The sequence below is a fragment of the Salvelinus namaycush genome, chromosome 5 (genome assembly GCF_016432855.1).
Source record: "Salvelinus namaycush isolate Seneca chromosome 5, SaNama_1.0, whole genome shotgun sequence".
NCBI lineage: Eukaryota > Metazoa > Chordata > Actinopteri > Salmoniformes > Salmonidae > Salvelinus > Salvelinus namaycush.
In genome coordinates this window covers 73,354,414-73,374,511 of record NC_052311.1, presented here as the reverse complement: position 1 = coordinate 73,374,511, position 20,098 = coordinate 73,354,414, and the positions used below count along the sequence as shown (strand labels likewise).

The 20,098-nt window shown below is 40.6% G+C and overlaps 1 protein-coding gene across 1 annotated transcript in view; it reads left to right on the top strand.

The window, feature by feature from the left end:
- LOC120048890 (transmembrane protein 65-like) overlaps window positions 1–15,771 on the top strand; it is an 81,310-nt gene extending 65,539 nt beyond the window's left edge. Inside the window, exons 7-8 of the mRNA XM_038995197.1 lie at window positions 14,155–14,260; window positions 15,348–15,771. Coding sequence (XP_038851125.1) covers window positions 14,155–14,260; window positions 15,348–15,494 — 253 coding nt within the window. The 3' untranslated portion in view covers window positions 15,495–15,771. The remainder of the gene's footprint in view (window positions 1–14,154; window positions 14,261–15,347) is intronic.
- The last annotated feature ends 4,327 nt before the right edge of the window (window positions 15,772–20,098 follow it).

Sequence of the window (20,098 nt, the reverse complement as noted above, 5' to 3'; positions counted from 1 at the left end):
TTAACAGAGTGATTCAGCCTTCTTGAAACCAAACGACAGAGAGGCCGTGCATCTCAAATGGCACTCTGTTCCCTAGACAGTGCACTGCTTTTGACCAGGGCCCGTAGGGTAGTGCACTATATAGGGAATAGGGTACCATTTGGGACTCATCCATAGCCTAGCTAGCTACCGTACCATCATATAACATATAACATACCATAACTGTCATATTACATCAGAGATTAATGAGGCGTCAGCCTGTAACAGAGGAGAACATATCAGAGATAACTGAGACTGTAACAGAGGAGAACATATCAGAGATAAATGAGACTTTAACAGAGGAGAACATATCAGAGATAAATGAGACTTTAACAGAGGAGAACATATCAGAGATAACTGAGACTGTAACAGAGGAGAACATATCAGAGATAAATGAAAACTGTAACAGAGGAGAACATATAGAGTAAACTGAGACTGAACAGAGGATAACATATCAGAGATAAATTAGACTTTAACAGAGGAGAACATATCAGAGATACATTAGACTTAAAGAGGAGAACATATCAGAAATAAAATTAAACTGTAACAGAGGAGAACATATCAGAGATAAATTAGACTGTAACAGAGGAGAACATATCAGAGATAAATGAGACTTTAACAGAGGAGAACATATCAGAGATAAATGAGACTTTAACAGAGGAGAACATATCAGAGATAACTGAGACTGTAACAGAGGAGAACATATCAGAGATAAATGAAACTGTAACAGAGGAGAACATATCAGAGATAAATGAGACTTTAACAGAGGAGAACATATCAGAGATAAATGAAACTGTAACAGAGGAGAACATATCAGAGATAAATTAGACTTTAACAGAGGAGAACATATCAGAGATAAATGAAACTGTAACAGAGGAGAACATATCAGAGATAACAGACTTTAACAGAGGAGAACATCAGGTTGTCAGCTAGAGGATGGGGATAATTCACTCTCCATAGAGATATACAGAATATATGATAAATTATCTATTTATTCTGTGCCCTCTCCCATCCCTTTCCTGGACTTGGTGAGGGAGGAGGGGAGAGGGGAGGAGAGGAGGGGGGGGGAGGTAAGGGGAGATGGAGGAGAGGAGGGTAGGGAGGGAGGGGGAGGGGAGGGGAAGGAGAGGAGAGGGAGAGGAGAGGAGAGGAGAGGAGAGGAGAGGAGAGGAGAGGAGAGGAGAGGAGAAGAGAACCACCAACTGTTATTGAACCAGATATCAGCACCATATAAACTGTTTGCTGCAGAACCTGTAATATGAAGACCATGAGACTATCTGAGGAAACACACACACACACACACACACACACACACACACACACACACACACACACACACACACACACACACACACACACACACACACACACACACACACACACACACACAACACACACACACACACACACACACACACACACACACACACACACACACACACACACACACACACACACACACTGCTCTGTCAGCGGATTTCTTCAATCTCTTCCCATTTGTGAGCCCTGATGGAATTTGGGATGGGTACCAGCAGCAAACGAAGCTATTGAATCTGTGGAAACTGGAAACGTCTGTCAGACTGTCAGTCTATTGAATCCTGGGCTAGATGAGGTCTGCAGCATCACCTATGGCTGGTCTATACTATGGGACAACAACATATTGAATCCTCTATGGCTGGTCTATACTATGGGACAACAACATATTGAATCCTGGGGTAGTTGAGGACAGCAGCATCCCCTATGGCTGGTCTATACTATGGGACAACAACATATTGAATCCTGGGCTAGATGAGGTCTGCAGCATCCTCTATGGCTGGTCTATACTATGGGACAACAACATATTGAATCCCCTATGGCTGGTCTATACTATGGGACAACAACATATTGAATCCCCTATGGCTGGTCTATACTATGGGACAACAACATATTGAATCCTGGGCTAGATGAGGTCTGCAGCATCCCCTATGGCTGGTCTATACTATGGGACAACAACATATTGAATCCTGGGCTAGATGAGGTCTGCAGCATCCTCTATGGCTGGTCTATACTATGGGACAACAACATATTGAATCCTCTATGGCTGGTCTATACTATGGGACAACAACATATTGAATCCTCTATGGCTGGTCTATACTATGGGACAACAACATATTGAATCCTCTATGGCTGGTCTATACTATGGGACAACAACATATTGAATCCTCTATGGCTGGTCTATACTATGGGACAACAACATATTGAATCCTGGGCTAGATGAGGTCTGCAGCATCCTCTATGGCTGGTCTATACTATGGGACAACAACATATTGAATCCCCTATGGCTGGTCTATACTATGGGACAACAACATATTGAATCCTCTATGGCTGGTCTATACTATGGGACAACAACATATTGAATCCTCTATGGCTGGTCTATACTATGGGACAACAACATATTGAATCCTGGGCTAGATGAGGTCTGCAGCATCCTCTATGGCTGGTCTATACTATGGGACAACAACATATTGAATCCTCCTATGGCTGGTCTATACTATGGGACAACAACATATTGAATCCTGGGCTAGATGAGGTTGCAGCATCCTCTATGGCTGGTCTATACTATGGGACAACAACATATTGAATCCTCTATGGCTGGTCTATACTATGGGACAACAACATATGAATCCTCTATGGCTGGTCTATACTATGGGACAACAACATATTGAATCCTCTATGGCTGGTCTATACTATGGGACAACAACATATTGAATCCTGGGCTAGATGAGGTCTGCCAGCACCTCTCCCCTGATAGAAATTAAAATTTAAATAAGAGATAATGATATAATAGAGAAAACATTACTAAGGTAGAAAATCGAAAAGTACTATGTAAAGAAGAAATTAAGATAATACGATATTTTTTAAAGATAGATAAATAAAATAAAATATATTTAAAAAAAATGAAAATATATAATTAAATATAAACGTAGAGAGTACTGGGAATAGTGTATTTACTTAAAAGATATTGAAGTAAGATAAATAAGTTGAAATATGTAAGGTGATTATAATTGAGTATTGGACTCAATAAATGATGAATAAACTAGAAGAAAGAAATATTATGTAATATTTTACATTTAAAGAATAAAAAAGTATGTGCGATTAAAGATAAGCTAAATAGATAATTAGGTTAATATAAAGAATGAAAATGAAGATATATCCTACTATTATATAATAAATATGAAATAATATGCATATAATAAATTAAAATATGTATTTTTAATAGGATAAAAAATTTTATGTGGAATTAATATGAATTAAATATATTTATATTAAGAAAATTAGATATAAATCTACATAAATATAATTACTGAGATAGTAGTATAATTTATATACTATAAAAAATTTTAATAAAATATTAAAAGATAAATTATATAATTGAATGGAAATATGATAAGTATGTAATGTACTTATTAATTATAATTAATATAATGTATATATATGTAAATTTATAATTTTCTAATTATGTTGTTTTTTGAAATGGATTGTATGAATTAAAGATAAGTAAAAAACGTGTATATCTGTTAAATAAAATAATAAAATGTAATAAATACCCCATATTATATTAATTAAAAGTGGAATTAATAAATTAGAAGATAAATATTTTTAAAATAAATAGATTTAAAAATTTATAAAATATTATAAAATTTTGATTAATATATATGGATACTTTAAAAACTATATAATTAATTATAAATATAGTTTTATGAGATTACAAATTGAAATAAAATTTAAAACTTAATTTTTTTTCTTAATTTAAAATAATAGAAATATATATACCCTAAGATTAATTGATATAATTAAGTAAAATAATGTCTAGGGGTTATATTATGGATTAATAAAAATAACTAAAAATGAAGATAGTAAAAGTTATGGTTAGTAAATTGTTAAAAGGTATTCAAGATTTAATATAAAGTGAAAAAATAAAGTTTAGGTTAAAATAATATATAAAATAAGGTGTATTGATGATAATTCGGAAAAAGAAATGGAGTACTAGAAAAAAATACGGTAAGAATTTGGTAAAAAGATTAATGAAAGTAGAGTATATGATGGATACTAATATATGTAAATAAGATAATAATAGTATTATAACAAATAAAAATAAATAATATGTATTAGAAAAAAATAAAATAATTAGAAATTTTAAGCTAATGAAAAATAATAAATTTTATATATTAGCATAAAAAAAAATGAAGATTTTAGGATTCATATGAAAGAAATGAAAATGAATTTGTTATAATAATTTGTAATAGTTATTTCGTAAATAAATTACAATTAATATATTAATCAATATGAATTTAATATGATAGAATTATATTAATATATAATTTTAAATTTATGAGTGTATTTATTGTTGATTGTATGAATATTTAATATAATCTATAAATTAACGAATTTGGATATATATTTAAAATGTAAAGTAGATAAAAATCTATAAATAAAGTAAAATAAATATATAATAAAATAAAATTATAAAATGTTAAAAAATGTGACTAAATAAATGATAAAAATTATAATAAATTTAAAAATTTACATAAAAAATATCTTTAAAATAATGAATGAAATAGTATAAGATACTAAATAAAAAAATAAAAATATTGATATTTTTGGTTAAAATAAATATGCAAAATATTGTTGTGCTAATTTACTAGGTATAATGTAATTAAGATTGAAAAAAATTATAAAAATTGAATATTAAAAAGATATATTGAAATGGAATAGATTAAAAATGTTATTGTGATATTCAATAAAGAACCCCCCTATAAATAACCTAAATCATAAATATAATTAATAAAAGTGATTAGTATAAAATATAAAAGAAAATAAAGTTAAAAAAAAAATAATTAATTAAATTTTAATATATCTATATAATAATTAATATCAATAATTACTAAAGTGATAATAAATAAATTTAAATGATTAAATATATTATTGTTCCCCCACTAAAAAAGTTAATGAAAAGTTTAACACAAAAAAATTTACTTTATAGGAATATGTATGTAAAAAAAATTATAAATGTTTTAAATAATTATAAAGTAAAAATTAGTAAAAAGAAAATTAAAATAAAATAAAAAAAAATGAAAGATAAAATAAAATAAATTATTATATTATTATAATTAAAATTGATATTTAAATTAGATATAATTTGACCCTAATAAAAAATTATTAAATTATTATATTATTATAGAAACATAAAAAATAATTTTTAGGTGGCACCTCTAAAAATTGATAAAATTAAAGATAATGAATGTAGAATATAATTGTATATATTATATAGTCATCTATTTACTATGATTAATGATAAATTAAAATATATTTATTAAATCATATGTAATATATTAAATATCCTTAAAATAGAATAAATTATACTAAAAGAAATTAAAATTTGTTAATAATAATCCTTTTTTTATTAAAGTAAAAAATAATAATAAGAAATAAAAGTAAAATATTATTATTGAGTAACTATCTATAAATATTATAGTTTATTGCTAAAGTGTTTTTATGATCTAAATTCAGAGAGTACATCTCATCATTGAGTTACCCTCAGGTACATTTCAGTACATCTCATCATTGAGTTACCCTCAGGTACATTTCAGTACATTTCATCATTTAGGTGGCAGATCTAGGTTTACTGTTTCTACTGTTCTGGATGTTGACACGTTTGAAGACGTTGACCAGTAGAACATGAAGAGGTCACTCTGACTTACAGCTTGGCCTCATTGTCCCCAGGGTTTATCCAGGTAACACCTACTCAACTCTGCCCTCTACTGGCATGGAGGTTAACACACGCAGGTCTGGGAAACTCTAGTCCTGATTGGTGTCACACTTTGTCCCAGCTAACACGCCTGACTCCGATAATCAACTCATCCTGATCTTCAGTTTAGAATGTAATTCGTTTAAATCAGTTGTGTTTGTTAGGAATATGGGAAAAGTGTTACACCAATCATGTCCCCGGGGACTGGAGTTGCCCAGGCCTGCAGACCAGAGCATCATTCCCTGTTATAGCAGTATCTGTCCCAACACACCAGAGCATCATTCCCTGTTATAGCAGTACCTGTCCCAACACACTAGAGCATCATTCCCTGTTATAGCAGTATCTGTCCCAACACACTAGAGCATCATTCCCTGTTATAGCAGTATCTGTCCCAACACACTAGAGCATCATTCCCTGTTATAGCAGTATCTGTCCCAACACACTAGAGCATCATTCCCTGTTATAGCAGTGTCTGTCCCAACACACTAGAGCATCATTCCCTGTTATAGCAGTACCTGTCCCAACACACTAGAGCATCATTCCCTGTTATAGCAGTACCTGTCCCAACACACTAGAGCATCATTCCCTGTTATAGCAGTATCTGTCCCAACACACTAGAGCATCATTCCCTGTTATAGCAGTATCTGTCCCAACACACTAGAGCATCATTCCCTGTTATAGCAGTATCTGTCCCAACACACTAGAGCATCATTCCCTGTTATAGCAGTATCTGTCCCAACACACTAGAGCATCATTCCCTGTTATAGCAGTACCTGTCCCAACACACTAGAGCATCATTCCCTGTTATAGCAGTACCTGTCCCAACACACTAGAGCATCATTCCCTGTTATAGCAGTATCTGTCCCAACACACTAGAGCATCATTCCCTGTTATAGCAGTACCTGTCCCAACACACTAGAGCATCATTCCCTGTTATAGCAGTATCTGTCCCAACACACTAGAGCATCATTCCCTGTTATAGCAGTACCTGTCCCAACACACTAGAGCATCATTCCCTGTTATAGCAGTATCTGTCCCAACACACTAGAGCATCATTCCCTGTTATAGCAGTATCTGTCCCAACACACTAGAGCATCATTCCCTGTTATAGCAGTATCTGTCCCAACACACTAGAGCATCATTCCCTGTTATAGCAGTACCTGTCCCAACACACTAGAGCATCATTCCCTGTTATAGCAGTATCTGTCCCAACACACTAGAGCATCATTCCCTGTTATAGCAGTATCTGTCCCAACACACTAGAGCATCATTCCCTGTTATAGCAGTATCTGTCCCAACACACTAGAGCATCATTCCCTGTTATAGCAGTACCTGTCCCAACACACTAGAGCATCATTCCCTGTTATAGCAGTGTCTGTCCCAACACACTAGAGCATCATTCCCTGTTATAGCAGTACCTGTCCCAACACACTAGAGCATCATTCCCTGTTATAGCAGTACCTGTCCCAACACACTAGAGCATCATTCCCTGTTATAGCGGTATCTGTCCCAACACACTAGAGCATCATTCCCTGTTATAGCAGTACCTGTCCCAACACACTAGAGCATCATTCCCTGTTATAGCAGTATCTGTCCCAACACACCAGAGCATCATTCCCTGTTATAGCAGTATCTGTCCCAACACACTAGAGCATCATTCCCTGTTATAGCAGTACCTGTCCCAACACACTAGAGCATCATTCCCTGTTATAGCAGTACCTGTCCCAACACACTAGAGCATCATTCCCTGTTATAGCAGTATCTGTCCCAACACACCAGAGCATCATTCCCTGTTATAGCAGTATCTGTCCCAACACACTAGAGCATCATTCCCTGTTATAGCAGTACCTGTCCCAACACACTAGCGCATCATTCCCTGTTATAGCAGTATCTGTCCCAACACACTAGAGCATCATTCCCTGTTATAGCAGTATCTGTCCCAACACACTAGAGCATCATTCCCTGTTATAGCAGTATCTGTCCCAACACACTAGAGCATCATTCCCTGTTATAGCAGTATCTGTCCCAACACACTAGAGCATCATTCCCTGTTATAGCAGTACCTGTCCCAACACACTAGAGCATCATTCCCTGTTATAGCAGTACCTGTCCCAACACACTAGAGCATCATTCCCTGTTATAGCAGTACCTGTCCCAACACACTAGAGCATCATTCCCTGTTATAGCAGTATCTGTCCCAACACACTAGAGCATCATTCCCTGTTATAGCAGTACCTGTCCCAACACACTAGAGCATCATTCCCTGTTATAGCAGTACCTGTCCCAACACACTAGAGCATCATTCCCTGTTATAGCAGTACCTGTCCCAACACACTAGAGCATCATTCCCTGTTATAGCAGTACCTGTCCCAACACACTAGAGCATCATTCCCTGTTATAGCAGTACCTGTCCCAACACACTAGAGCATCATTCCCTGTTATAGCAGTATCTGTCCCAACACACTAGAGCATCATTCCCTGTTATAGCAGTACCTGTCCCAACACACTAGAGCATCATTCCCTGTTATAGCAGTACCTGTCCCAACACACTAGAGCATCATTCCCTGTTATAGCAGTACCTGTCCCAACACACTAGAGCATCATTCCCTGTTATAGCAGTACCTGTCCCAACACACTAGAGCATCATTCCCTGTTATAGCAGTACCTGTCCCAACACACTAGAGCATCATTCCCTGTTATAGCAGTATCTGTCCCAACACACTAGAGCATCATTCCCTGTTATTATCTGTCCCAACACACTAGAGCATCATTCCCTGTTATAGCAGTACCTGTCCCAACACACTAGAGCATCATTCCCTGTTATAGCAGTACCTGTCCCAACACACTAGAGCATCATTCCCTGTTATAGCAGTACCTGTCCCAACACACTAGAGCATCATTCCCTGTTATAGCAGTATCTGTCCCAACACACTAGAGCATCATTCCCTGTTATAGCAGTATCTGTCCCAACACACTAGAGCATCATTCCCTGTTATAGCAGTACCTGTCCCAACACACTGTATGTTGTTTTACAGTGTGTCCATAATGGTCTATGTAGTCAAGTAATCTTCCACCTAACAAATGGTCCTTTTTGTCAGATTATCCCTGTATGTCTGTCATGTACATACCGTAGAGGTCGAGCTATGTGATAATCACCCAGCTGACATCTGATGCATTATCCCATTCTGTCAGGTTATACAGGATGTATTGTCTGGCCTGAGAAAGGGTGGTCTTTACAAGTCCCTGTCTTCCTCCACTACAATCAGTTTATACAGTAACGAGCAGCATATGTCTCCCACTGTGTGTGTAACTGTCTAACGATCAACGCATCTCATTAAGCCTGTGTACTAGTTCTACTCACTGTATCCACAACCATTATGACATCATCATCATCATCATCACCTGTTGTCAGGGAAGCTGTTTGCTCTGCAGACCACAGTGATGCTTGTTATTTTATCCCGGGTGATATTATCCCGGGTGATATCTGCAGTGACCTGTTGGGTTATTGGTTTTTATTGGTTCTGCTGGAGTGAAGACATTCCCCTGACTGAATTTAAACAGATCATTTGGTCCCCTCTTCCCTGACTGAATTTAAACAGATCATTTGGTTCCCTCTCCCCTGACTGAATTTAAACAGATAATTTGGTCCCCTCTCCCCTGACTGAATTTAAACATATCGTTTGGTCCCTCTCCCCTGACTGAATTTAAACAGATCATTTGGTCCCCTCTTCCCTGACTGAATTTAAACAGATCATTTGGTTCCCTCTCCCCTGACTGAATTTAAACAGATAATTTGGTCCCCTCTCCCCCTCTCCCCTGACTGAATTTAAACAGATAATTTGGTCCCCTCTCCCCTGACTGAATTTAAACATATCGTTTGGTCCCTCTCCCCTGACTGAATTTAAACAGATCATTTGGTCCCCTCTTCCCTGACTGAATTTAAACAGATCATTTGGTTCCCTCTCCCCTGACTGAATTTAAACAGATAATTTGGTCCCCTCTCCCCTGACTGAATTTAAACATATCGTTTGGTCCCTCTCCCCTGACTGAATTTAAACAGATCATTTGGTCCCTCTCCCCTGACTGAATTTAAACAGATCATTTGGTCCCTCTCCCCTGACTGAATTTAAACAGATCATTTGGTCCCTCTCCCCTGACTGAATTTAAACAGATCATTTGGTCCCTCTCCCCTGACTGAATTTAAACAGATCATTTGGTCCCTCTCCCCTGACTGAATTTAAACAAATCATTTGGTCCCTCTCCCCTGACTGAATTTAAACAGATCATTTGGTCCCTCTCCCCTGACTGAATTTAAACAGATCATTTGGTCCCTCTCCCCTGACTGAATTTAAACAGATCATCTGGTTCCTCTCCCCTGACTGAATTTAAACAGATCATTTGGTCCCTCTCCCCTAACTGAATTTAAACAGATCATTTGGTCCCTCTCCCCTGACTGAATTTAAACAGATCATCTGGTTCCTCTCCCCTGACTGAATTTAAACAGATCATTTGGTCCCTCTCCCCTAACTGAATTTAAACAGATCATTTGGTCCCTCTCCCCTGACTGAATTTAAACAAATCATTTGGTCCCTCTCCCCTGGCTGAATTTAAACAAATCATTTGGTCCCTCTCCCCTGACTGAATTTAAACAGATCATTTGGTCCCCTCTCCCTGACTGAATTTAAACAGATCATTTGGTTCCTCTCCCATGACTGAATTTAAACAGATCATTTGGTCCCTCTCCCCATGACTGAATTTAAACAGATCATTTGGTCCCTTCTCCCTGACTGAATTTAAACAGATCATTTGGTCCCCTCTCCCCTGACTGAATTTAAACAGATCATTTGGTCCCTCTCCCCATGACTGTGCATCCAGCCTGTGAATTATTGAGTTGATCTAGGTCAGGGGTAGGCCAACTAGATCCAGACATTTTTTTGTCGGAGCAGATGGTCGGGGGGGGGGGGGGGGGGGGCTGAACATAGTTCTAATAATTTGTACACTGCAAATTGACCACAACTCAAAAAGAGATTGTATTTGAAAATAACAATAATTTCTTACCTTGATTACACAGAGACAAGATGACGTTTCTTTGTTGTATTTGCGAGAATACTTAGGAACAGATTTCCTCAATTAAACTCATTTTTAACTTAATTTCTATAGATTTTACAGTCTTTTTTTTTTTTTTACCCAAAACTAACTGAATTGGCCAATGTGGGAGTACATTCCCATGGCTTCGTCCCAAGTGGTACAGACAGCCGGCTGAGTCTGGAATGTCGTCTCTGTTGGCCGTTCTGGGTCAGACAAGACTCACTTACTGTTGCCCACTTTATAGGGAATAGTGTCATTTCAGGATTCTGCTCATGTTCCTGGGCCATCTGGCACTCTGTTGGCATCATAATGGAGATAGCTGCTCTGTCTGGCACTCTGTTGGCATCGTAATGGAGATAGCTGCTCTGTCTGGCACTCTGTTGGCATCATAATGGAGATAGCTGCTCTGTCTGGCACTCTGTTAGCATCGTAATGGAGATAGCTGCTCTGTCTGGCACTCTGTTGGCATCGTAATGGAGATAGCTGCTCTGTCTGGCACTCTGTTGGCATCATAATGGAGATAGCTGCTCTGTCTGGCACTCTGATGGCATCATAATGGAGATAGCTGCTCTGTCTGGCACTCTGTTAGCATCATAATGGAGATAGCTGCTCTGTCTGGCACTCTGTTAGCATCGTAATGGAGATAGCTGCTCTGTCTGGCACTCTGTTAGCATCGTAATGAAGATAGCTGCTCTGTCTGGCACTCTGTTAGCATCATCATGGAGATAGCTGCTCTGTCTGGCACTCTGTTATCATCGTAATGGAGATATCTGCTCTGTCTGGCACTCTGTTGGCATCGTAATGGAGATAGCTGCTCTGTCTGGCAGTCTGTTGGCATCATAATGGAGATAGCTGCTCTGTCTGGCAGTCTGTTGGCATCGTAATGGAGATAGCTGCTCTGTCTGGCACTCTGTTGGCATCATAATGGAGATAGCTGCTCTGTCTGGCACTCTGTTGGCATCGTAATGGAGATAGCTGCTCTGTCTGGCACTCTGTCTGCATCGTAATGGAGATAGCTGCTCTGTCTGGCACTCTGATGGCATCATAATGGAGATAGCTGCTCTGTCTGGCACTCTGTCTGCATCGTAATGGAGATAGCTGCTCTGTCTGGCACTCTGTCTGCATCATAATGGAGATAGCTGCTCTGTCTGGCACTCTGTTAGCATCGTAATGGAGATAGCTGCTCTGTCTGGCACTCTGTTGGCATCATAATGGAGATAGCTGCTCTGTCTGGCACTCTGTTGGCATCATAATGGAGATAGCTGCTCTGTCTGGCACTCTGTTAGCATCGTAATGGAGATAGCTGCTCTGTCTGGCACTCTGTTAGCATCGTAATGGAGATAGCTGCTCTGTCTGGCACTCTGTTAGCATCGTAATGGAGATGGCTGCTCTGTCTGGCACTCTGTTAGCATCGTAATGGAGATGGCTGCTCTGTCTGGCACTCTGTTAGCATCGTTAAACTGAGGGGTTTCAGTTTAACGGGTTTCCAGAAGATGGACAGCGTCTCTGCTGTCCTAGCTTCAGGGGGAAGATGGACAGGGACTCTGCTGTCCTAGCTTCAGGGGGAAGATGGACAGGGTCTCTGCTGTCCTAGCTTCAGGGGGAAGATGGGCAGGGACTCTGCTGTCCTAGCTTCAGGGGGAAGATGGACAGGGACTCTGCTGTCCTAGCTTCAGGGGGAAGATGGACAGGGACTCTGCTGTCCTAGCTTCAGGGGGAAGATGGACAGGGACTTGGCTGTCCTAGCTTCAGGGGGAAGATGGACAGGGACTCTGCTGTCCTAGCTTCAGGGGGGAGATGGACAGGGTCTCTGCTGTCCTAGCTTCAGGGGGGAGATGGACAGGGTCTCTGCTGTCCTAGCTTCAGGGGGAAGATGGACAGGGACTCTGCTGTCCTAGCTTCAGGGGGAAGATGGACAGGGTCTCTGCTGTCCTAGCTTCAGGGGGAAGATGGGCAGGGACTCTGCTGTCCTAGCTTCAGGGGGAAGATGGACAGGGACTCTGCTGTCCTAGCTTCAGGGGGAAGATGGACAGGGACTCTGCTGTCCTAGCTTCAGGGGGAAGATGGACAGGGACTCTGCTGTCCTAGCTTCAGGGGGAAGATGGACAGGGACTTTGCTGTCCTAGCTTCAGGTGGAAGCTCATTCCACCATCGGAGTGCCAGGACCGAGAAGGGCTGGTGTTGAATAACAGCATGTATTTTGATTAATGATGATTTAAAAAAAAAAAAATCCCCCATCTTTTTATGATTCTATGCACAGATGTCTGTGCCAGAAGATTTTCTGCTGTGCATATTTACTGGTTGAATTTAATATTTCCATGATTCGTATTATGGTAATTTCGTATTACCATATATCACTCCAGCAATGAATGGGAGCTTTCATCTGGTGATCCCTTGAAGCTCAGGACCTGTATTCATAAATCTCAGAGTGCTGATCTAGGATCAGTTTTTTAGCTCATAAAGAAGGCTGAACCTGAACCAGAACTCCTATTCTGAGATACTTTTTGAATCAAATCCAGTTTATTCGTCACACGCCCAGGTTTCTACAGCAGGTGTAACAGAGACAGTGTAATGCTGACCTGCCACTCTTCTTCAACTGTACAGAATAATGTAAAGTAGCAAAGCTAATCAATAGAGAATAAGTAGATTAATTAAAACAACAACAGATCTGGGACCAGGCTAGAACAGATCTGGGACCAGGCTAGAACAGACCTGGGACCAGTCTACAACAGAGACCAGGCCCGTAGTTTGAGAGCTGTCTATAACGTGGTTCTCCCGCAGGCAGATTCTGCATGTGACAGAATCTTCCAGGACTGAATGTGATGCGTGAGAGCCGAGCAGCGTTACTTCTGGTTTTGGGGGGATTTCATCACTGGTTATTTCTACGTATCAGAAATTGGGAGAAGACGGTGCTTAAACTTCTTCGCCTCGTGCTTGCTGCGGGGGGGGGGTGGGGGGGGGGTGGGGGGGGGGGGTGGGGGGGGGGGGGGGGGGGGGGGGGGGTGGGGGTGGGGGGGGGGGGGGGGGGGGTGGGGGGGGGGGGGGGGGGGGGGGTTGGCTGAGAGTTAGGGTAGAGACTTTGTTTTTTCCGGAACTCTCCATTTCTAACACGTACAGTATGAACACAGAAGTGAATCATGCAGCTGATCAAATTACTTCTGGTTTTACTTCTGGGTTAACAGAGATAATACATTGATGTATGTAACCAAACATTTTTCGAGTGCATTAAGGTATGTAACCATGGTATTTTCCTGTGTTAGCCTTGCAGGTTACGTGGAAGCCCTGGCCTGTCGTTGTGGTTTGGTGGGCCCAGACCTGAACCCCAAACAGGCTGACATGTGGCAGACCAGAGTTAGCACCCACAGTGTGAGTCTCTGTCGTATCTCTGAGAGGACGTACACACTGTCTGTCTGTCTGTCTGTCTGTCTGTCTGTCTGTCTGTCTGTCTGTCTGTCTGTCTGTCTGTCTGTCTGTCTGTCTGTCTGTCTGTCTGTCTGTCTGTCTGTCTGTCTGTCTGTCTCTCTCTCTCTCTCTCTCTCTCTCTCTCTCTCTCTCTCTCTCTCTCTCTCTCTCTCTCTCTCTCTCTCTCTCTCTCTCTCTCTCTCTCTCTCTCTCTCTCTGTCTCTCTGTCTCTCTGTCTCTGTCTCTGTCTCTGTCTCTCTCTCTCTCTCTCTCTCTGTCTCTCTCTGTGTCTCTGTGTCTCTCTCTGTGTCTCTCTGTCTCTCTGTGTCTCTGTGTCTCTGTGTCTCTGTCTGTCTCTCTCTCTCTCTCTCTCTCTCTCTCTCTCTCTCTCTCTCTCTCTCTCTCTCTCTCTGTCAGTCCTCTCTGTCAGTCCTCTCTGTGTTGCTTACTTAGTGGATCTGATTGAATAGAGCCCTAAATCAGTCAGAAGTGTCCTACAGAATATGCTTTTGGTTGTGCAGCCATTTCACTGAAGACAGTATTTTTTTTGTGAATCCAGCAGTCAGGCTAATAAAAAATAAAAAATAAACGTTCCTTCACAGAGTCTCTCCTATTTTTATTGGCCAAGAGTTGTGTGTAGGTTACGTACTTGTAGCACTGCATATTAGTATTAGTATTAGTGTTAGTAGTAGCATTAGTATTAATATTAGTATTAGTATTGATATTAGTGTTAGTGTTAGTAGTAGTATTAGTATTAGTGTTAGTATTAATATTAGTGTTAGTGTTAGTAGTATTAATATTAGTGTTGGTACTAGTATTAGTGGTGGTATTAGTATTAGTATTAGTGTTAGTGTTAGTATTAGTGTTAGTACCAGTATTAATGCCAGTGTTAGTATTAGTATCCGTGTAGTATTAGTATTGGTGTTAGTATTAGTAGTGTTAATATTCGTATTAGTATTAGTATTAGTGTAGTATTAGTATTAGTATTCATATTAGTATTAGGCATCAGAGTAGTAATGGAACATTGTTTCTTGTTTTGTTTTGTCTTCAGGGTAAAGCCATCGGAGTTGCCATCGGCTGCATCTTAGGGATGTTCCCGCTACTCTTCTTCAAAGATGAGACGAAGAAGAAAGAGGCGGAAAGGGAGGGTAAAGATGGATCACTAACCTCCATCTCCACTGGCAGCAGCAGCAATTGAGACAACTTGACAGAAAGACTTACCTTCTCGGGAAGAGAGAGAACTTATCATTGGACTACCGCTACTTCACAACCTAACTACTGCATAATGAATAACCTCTGTTTCACCAGACAGACAGACCTTCCTAGGTAAACTAGATTACTAACACTACAGTGTAGGAAGCATGACTACTGATGTCAATTGTTGATGTCAATGTCTTAAATAGTTCCTCCTGCAACATTCAAAAGCAGTATGAAGAAAAACAACAATGATAAATACAAGTGGACCACTCTTCCAACCATGTTTTCTGCTGCTTCTTTGGGTTTTGTTTTGTTTTTTTGAGTTGGTGCAACTTTTATTTTTTGAGTTTGGTGTAACTTAGTCCTAATCAGTTAGAGGTGACCAGGATGGATTCCCGGTGGACTACACTCAGATCAGTTCAATTGAACTTCAATATCTCTCAAGGGGGATATTCCTGCAACATCTGGTGTAAGTACTCAACATGCTGTGGGCTGTTGTCTCGTTAGATTAATTGACCGTGTGAGGAGAGGACAAGGCCAGCTGCTATAGCTAGATAACACATCTACAGAAACTATTCCGTCTTCAGTTAGTATACTGAGGCTGGAACTTTCCTACTGGATTTCATTGGGGCGGCAGGTAGTCTAGTGGTTAGAGCGTTGGACTAATAAACGAAAGGTTGCAAGATCGAATCCCCCGAGCTGACAAGGTAAACATCTGTTGTTCTGCCCCTGAACAAGGCAGTTAACTCACTGTTCCGAGGCCGTCATTGAAAATAAGAATTTGTTCTTAACTGCCTTGCCTAGTAAAATAAATAAAATTCCACCTTACTTTCCACTAGCGCTGCACGACAGAGCTGAAATATGACACGGTTCGTATAGCCGCTTCCTCTAACGCTGACTTCAAGTTACCCACAAATCATTCTGTGGTATTTTGTATTTGAAAGTATCCATCCTTTTGTTTTGGAGGATTTGGTCTTTGAGTTTGAGATGAGGAATTTAAGTAACTCTAAGGATCCTGTGTAACTTGGGAGAGATTCATATTAGTTGTCACTTTTAGATGTTTGGGACAGTGTACCCCCCAGAGACCCAGGCTTCACTCAGTCAATGAGACCAGATTTGTAAGGGTGGTCCCATGAGACTAGGGTTGTATGGATACCAGGGGTCAGGGGTGTCACTCATTCCATGGCCCAGTGTCAGCTGGTTTTTAAGACCAATTAAGATCTAGACAACCAGGTGAGGGGAGTTCCTAACTAACCAATTAAGACCTAGACAACCAGGTGAGGGGAGTTCCTAACTAACCAATTAAGACAGAGACAACCAGGTGAGGGGAGTTCCTAACTAACCAAATGAAGACCTAGACAACCAGGTGAGGGGAGTTCCTAACCAATTAAGACCTAGACAACCAGGTGAGGGGAGTTCCTAACCAATTAAGACCTAGACAACCAGGTGAGGGGAGTTCCTGACCAATTAAGACCAAGACAACCAGGTGAGGGGAGTTCCTAACCAATTAAGACCTAGACAACCAGGTGAGGGGAGTTCCAAACCAATGAAGACCTAGACAACCAGGTGAGGGGAGTTCCTAACCAATGAAGACCTAGACAATCAGGTGAGGAGGGGAGTTCCTAACCAATGAAGACCTAGACAATCAGGTGAGGAGGGGAGTTCCTAACCAATGAAGACCAAGACAACCAGGTGAGGGGAGTTCCTAACCAATGAAGACCTAGACAACCAGGTGAGGAGGGGAGTTCCTAACCAATGAAGACCTAGACAACCAGGTGAGGGGAATTCCTAACCAATGAAGACCTAGACAACCAGCTGAGGGGAGTTCCTAACCAATGAAGACCTAGACAACCAGGTGAGGGGAGTTCCTAACCAATGAAGACCTAGACAACCAGGTGAGGAGGGGAGTTCCTAACCAATGAAGACCTAGACAACCAGGTGAGGAGGGGAGTTCCTAACCAATGAAGACCTAGACAACCAGGTGAGGGGAGTTCCTAACCAATGAAGACCTAGACAACCAGGTGAGGGGAGTTCCTAACCAATGAAGACCTAGACAACCAGGTGAGGGGAGTTCCTAACCAATTAAGACCTAGACAACCAGGTGAGGAGGGGAGTTCCTAACCAATGAAGACCTAGACAACCAGGTGAGGAGGGGAGTTCCTAACTAATCAGTGACCTTACTCGATCAATCAAGAACAAACGAGGAGCAAAAACCCGCAGACACTCGGCCCATAGACATAGAATGGAACGAGTCTGACACCTGTGGTATCAGTGGACAGCTGTATTTTTATTGAGCGCTGGGCACATAATCCTACCACCAGGGGGCGTTGTGGAGCCAACTCACCCAAGCATGACTGTCTGTGTGCATTATCCACATGGCTTGGCCATTGGCTGTGGAAACTCTCGTCTTAACATGCATACGCCTGTAATCTAGTCTCTTATCTGGATATTGAGCAGTATATAGAAAGCAAGCCTACTCACAGCCTCTAGAACTCTGTTGATATCATATACACCAGGCTTCCCCATCTAGAACTCTGTTGATATCATATACACCAGGCTTCCCCATCTAGAACTCTGTTGATATCATATACACCAGGCTTCCCCATCTAAAACTCTGTTGATATCCTATACACCAGGCTTCCCCATCTAGAACTCTGTTGATATCCTATACACCAGGCTTCCCCATCTAGAACTCTGTTGATATCATATACACCAGGCTTCCCCATCTAGAACTCTGTTGATATCATATACACCAGGCTTCCCCATCTAAAACTCTGTTGATATCATATACACCAGGCTTCCCCATCTAGAACTCTGTTGATATCATATACACCAGGCTTCCCCATCTAGAACTCTGTTGATATCATATACACCAGGCTTCCCCATCTAGAACTCAGTTGATATCATATACACCAGGCTTCCCCATCTAGAACTCTGTTGATATCATATACACCAGGCTTCCCCATCTAGAACTCTGTTGATATCATATACACCAGGCTTCCCCATCTAGAACTCTGTTGATATCCTATACACCAGGCTTCCCCATCTAGAACTGTGTTGATATCATATACACCAGGCTTCCCCATCTAGAACTCTGTTGATATCATATACACCAGGCTTCCCCATCTAGAACTCTGTTGATATCATATACACCAGGCTTCCCCATCTAGAACTCTGTTGATATCATATACACCAGGCTTCCCCATCTAGAACTCTGTTGATATCATATACACCAGGCTTCCCCATCTAGAACTGTGTTGATATCATATACACCAGGCTTCCCCATCTAGAACTCTGTTGATATCATATACACCAGGCTTCCCCATCTAGAACTCTGTTGATATCCTATACACCAGGCTTCCCCATCTAGAACTGTGTTTATATCATATACACCAGGCTTCCCCATCTAGAACTCTGTTGATATCATATACACCAGGCTTCCCCATCTAGAACTCTGTTGATATCATATACACCAGGCTTCCCCATCTAGAACTCTGTTGATATCATATACACCAGGCTTCCCCATCTAGAACTCTGTTGATGTCATATACACCAGGCTTCCCCATCTAAAACTCTGTTGATGTCATATACACCAGGCTTCCCCATCTAGAACTCTGTTGATATCATATACACCAGGCTTCCCCATCTAGAACTCTGTTGATATCATATACACCAGGCTTCCCCATCTAGAACTCTGTTGATATCATATACACCAGGCTTCCCCATCTAGAACTCTGTTGATATCATATACACCAGGCTTCCCCATCTAGAACTCTGTTGATATCATATACACCAGGCTTCCCCATCTAGAACTCTGTTTATATCATATACACCAGGCTTCCCCATCTAGAACTCTGTTGATATCATATACACCAGGCTTCCCCATCTAGAACTCTGTTGATACCATATACACCAGGCTTCCCCATCTAGAACTCTGTTGATATCATATACACCAGGCTTCCCCATCTAGAACTCTGTTGATATCATATACACCAGGCTTCCCCATCTAGAACTCTGTTGATATCATATACACCAGGCTTCCCCATCTAGAACTCTGTTGATATCATATACACCAGGCTTCCCCATCTAGAACTGTGTTGATATCATATACACCAGGCTTCCCCATCTAGAACTCTGTTGATATCATATACACCAGGCTTCCCCATCTAGAACTCTGTTGATATCCTATACACCAGGCTTCCCCATCTAGAACTGTGTTGATATCATATACACCAGGCTTCCCCATCTAGAACTCTGTTGATATCATATACACCAGGCTTCCCCATCTAGAACTCTGTTGATATCATATACACCAGGCGTCCCCATCTAGAACTCTGTTGATATCATATACACCAGGCTTCCCCATCTAGAACTCTGTTGATGTCATATACACCAGGCTTCCCCATCTAAAACTCTGTTGATGTCATATACACCAGGCTTCCCCATCTAGAACTCTGTTGATATCATATACACCAGGCTTCCCCATCTAGAACTCTGTTGATATCATATACACCAGGCTTCCCCATCTAGAACTCTGTTGATATCATATACACCAGGCTTCCCCATCTAGAACTCTGTTGATATCATATACACCAGGCTTCCCCA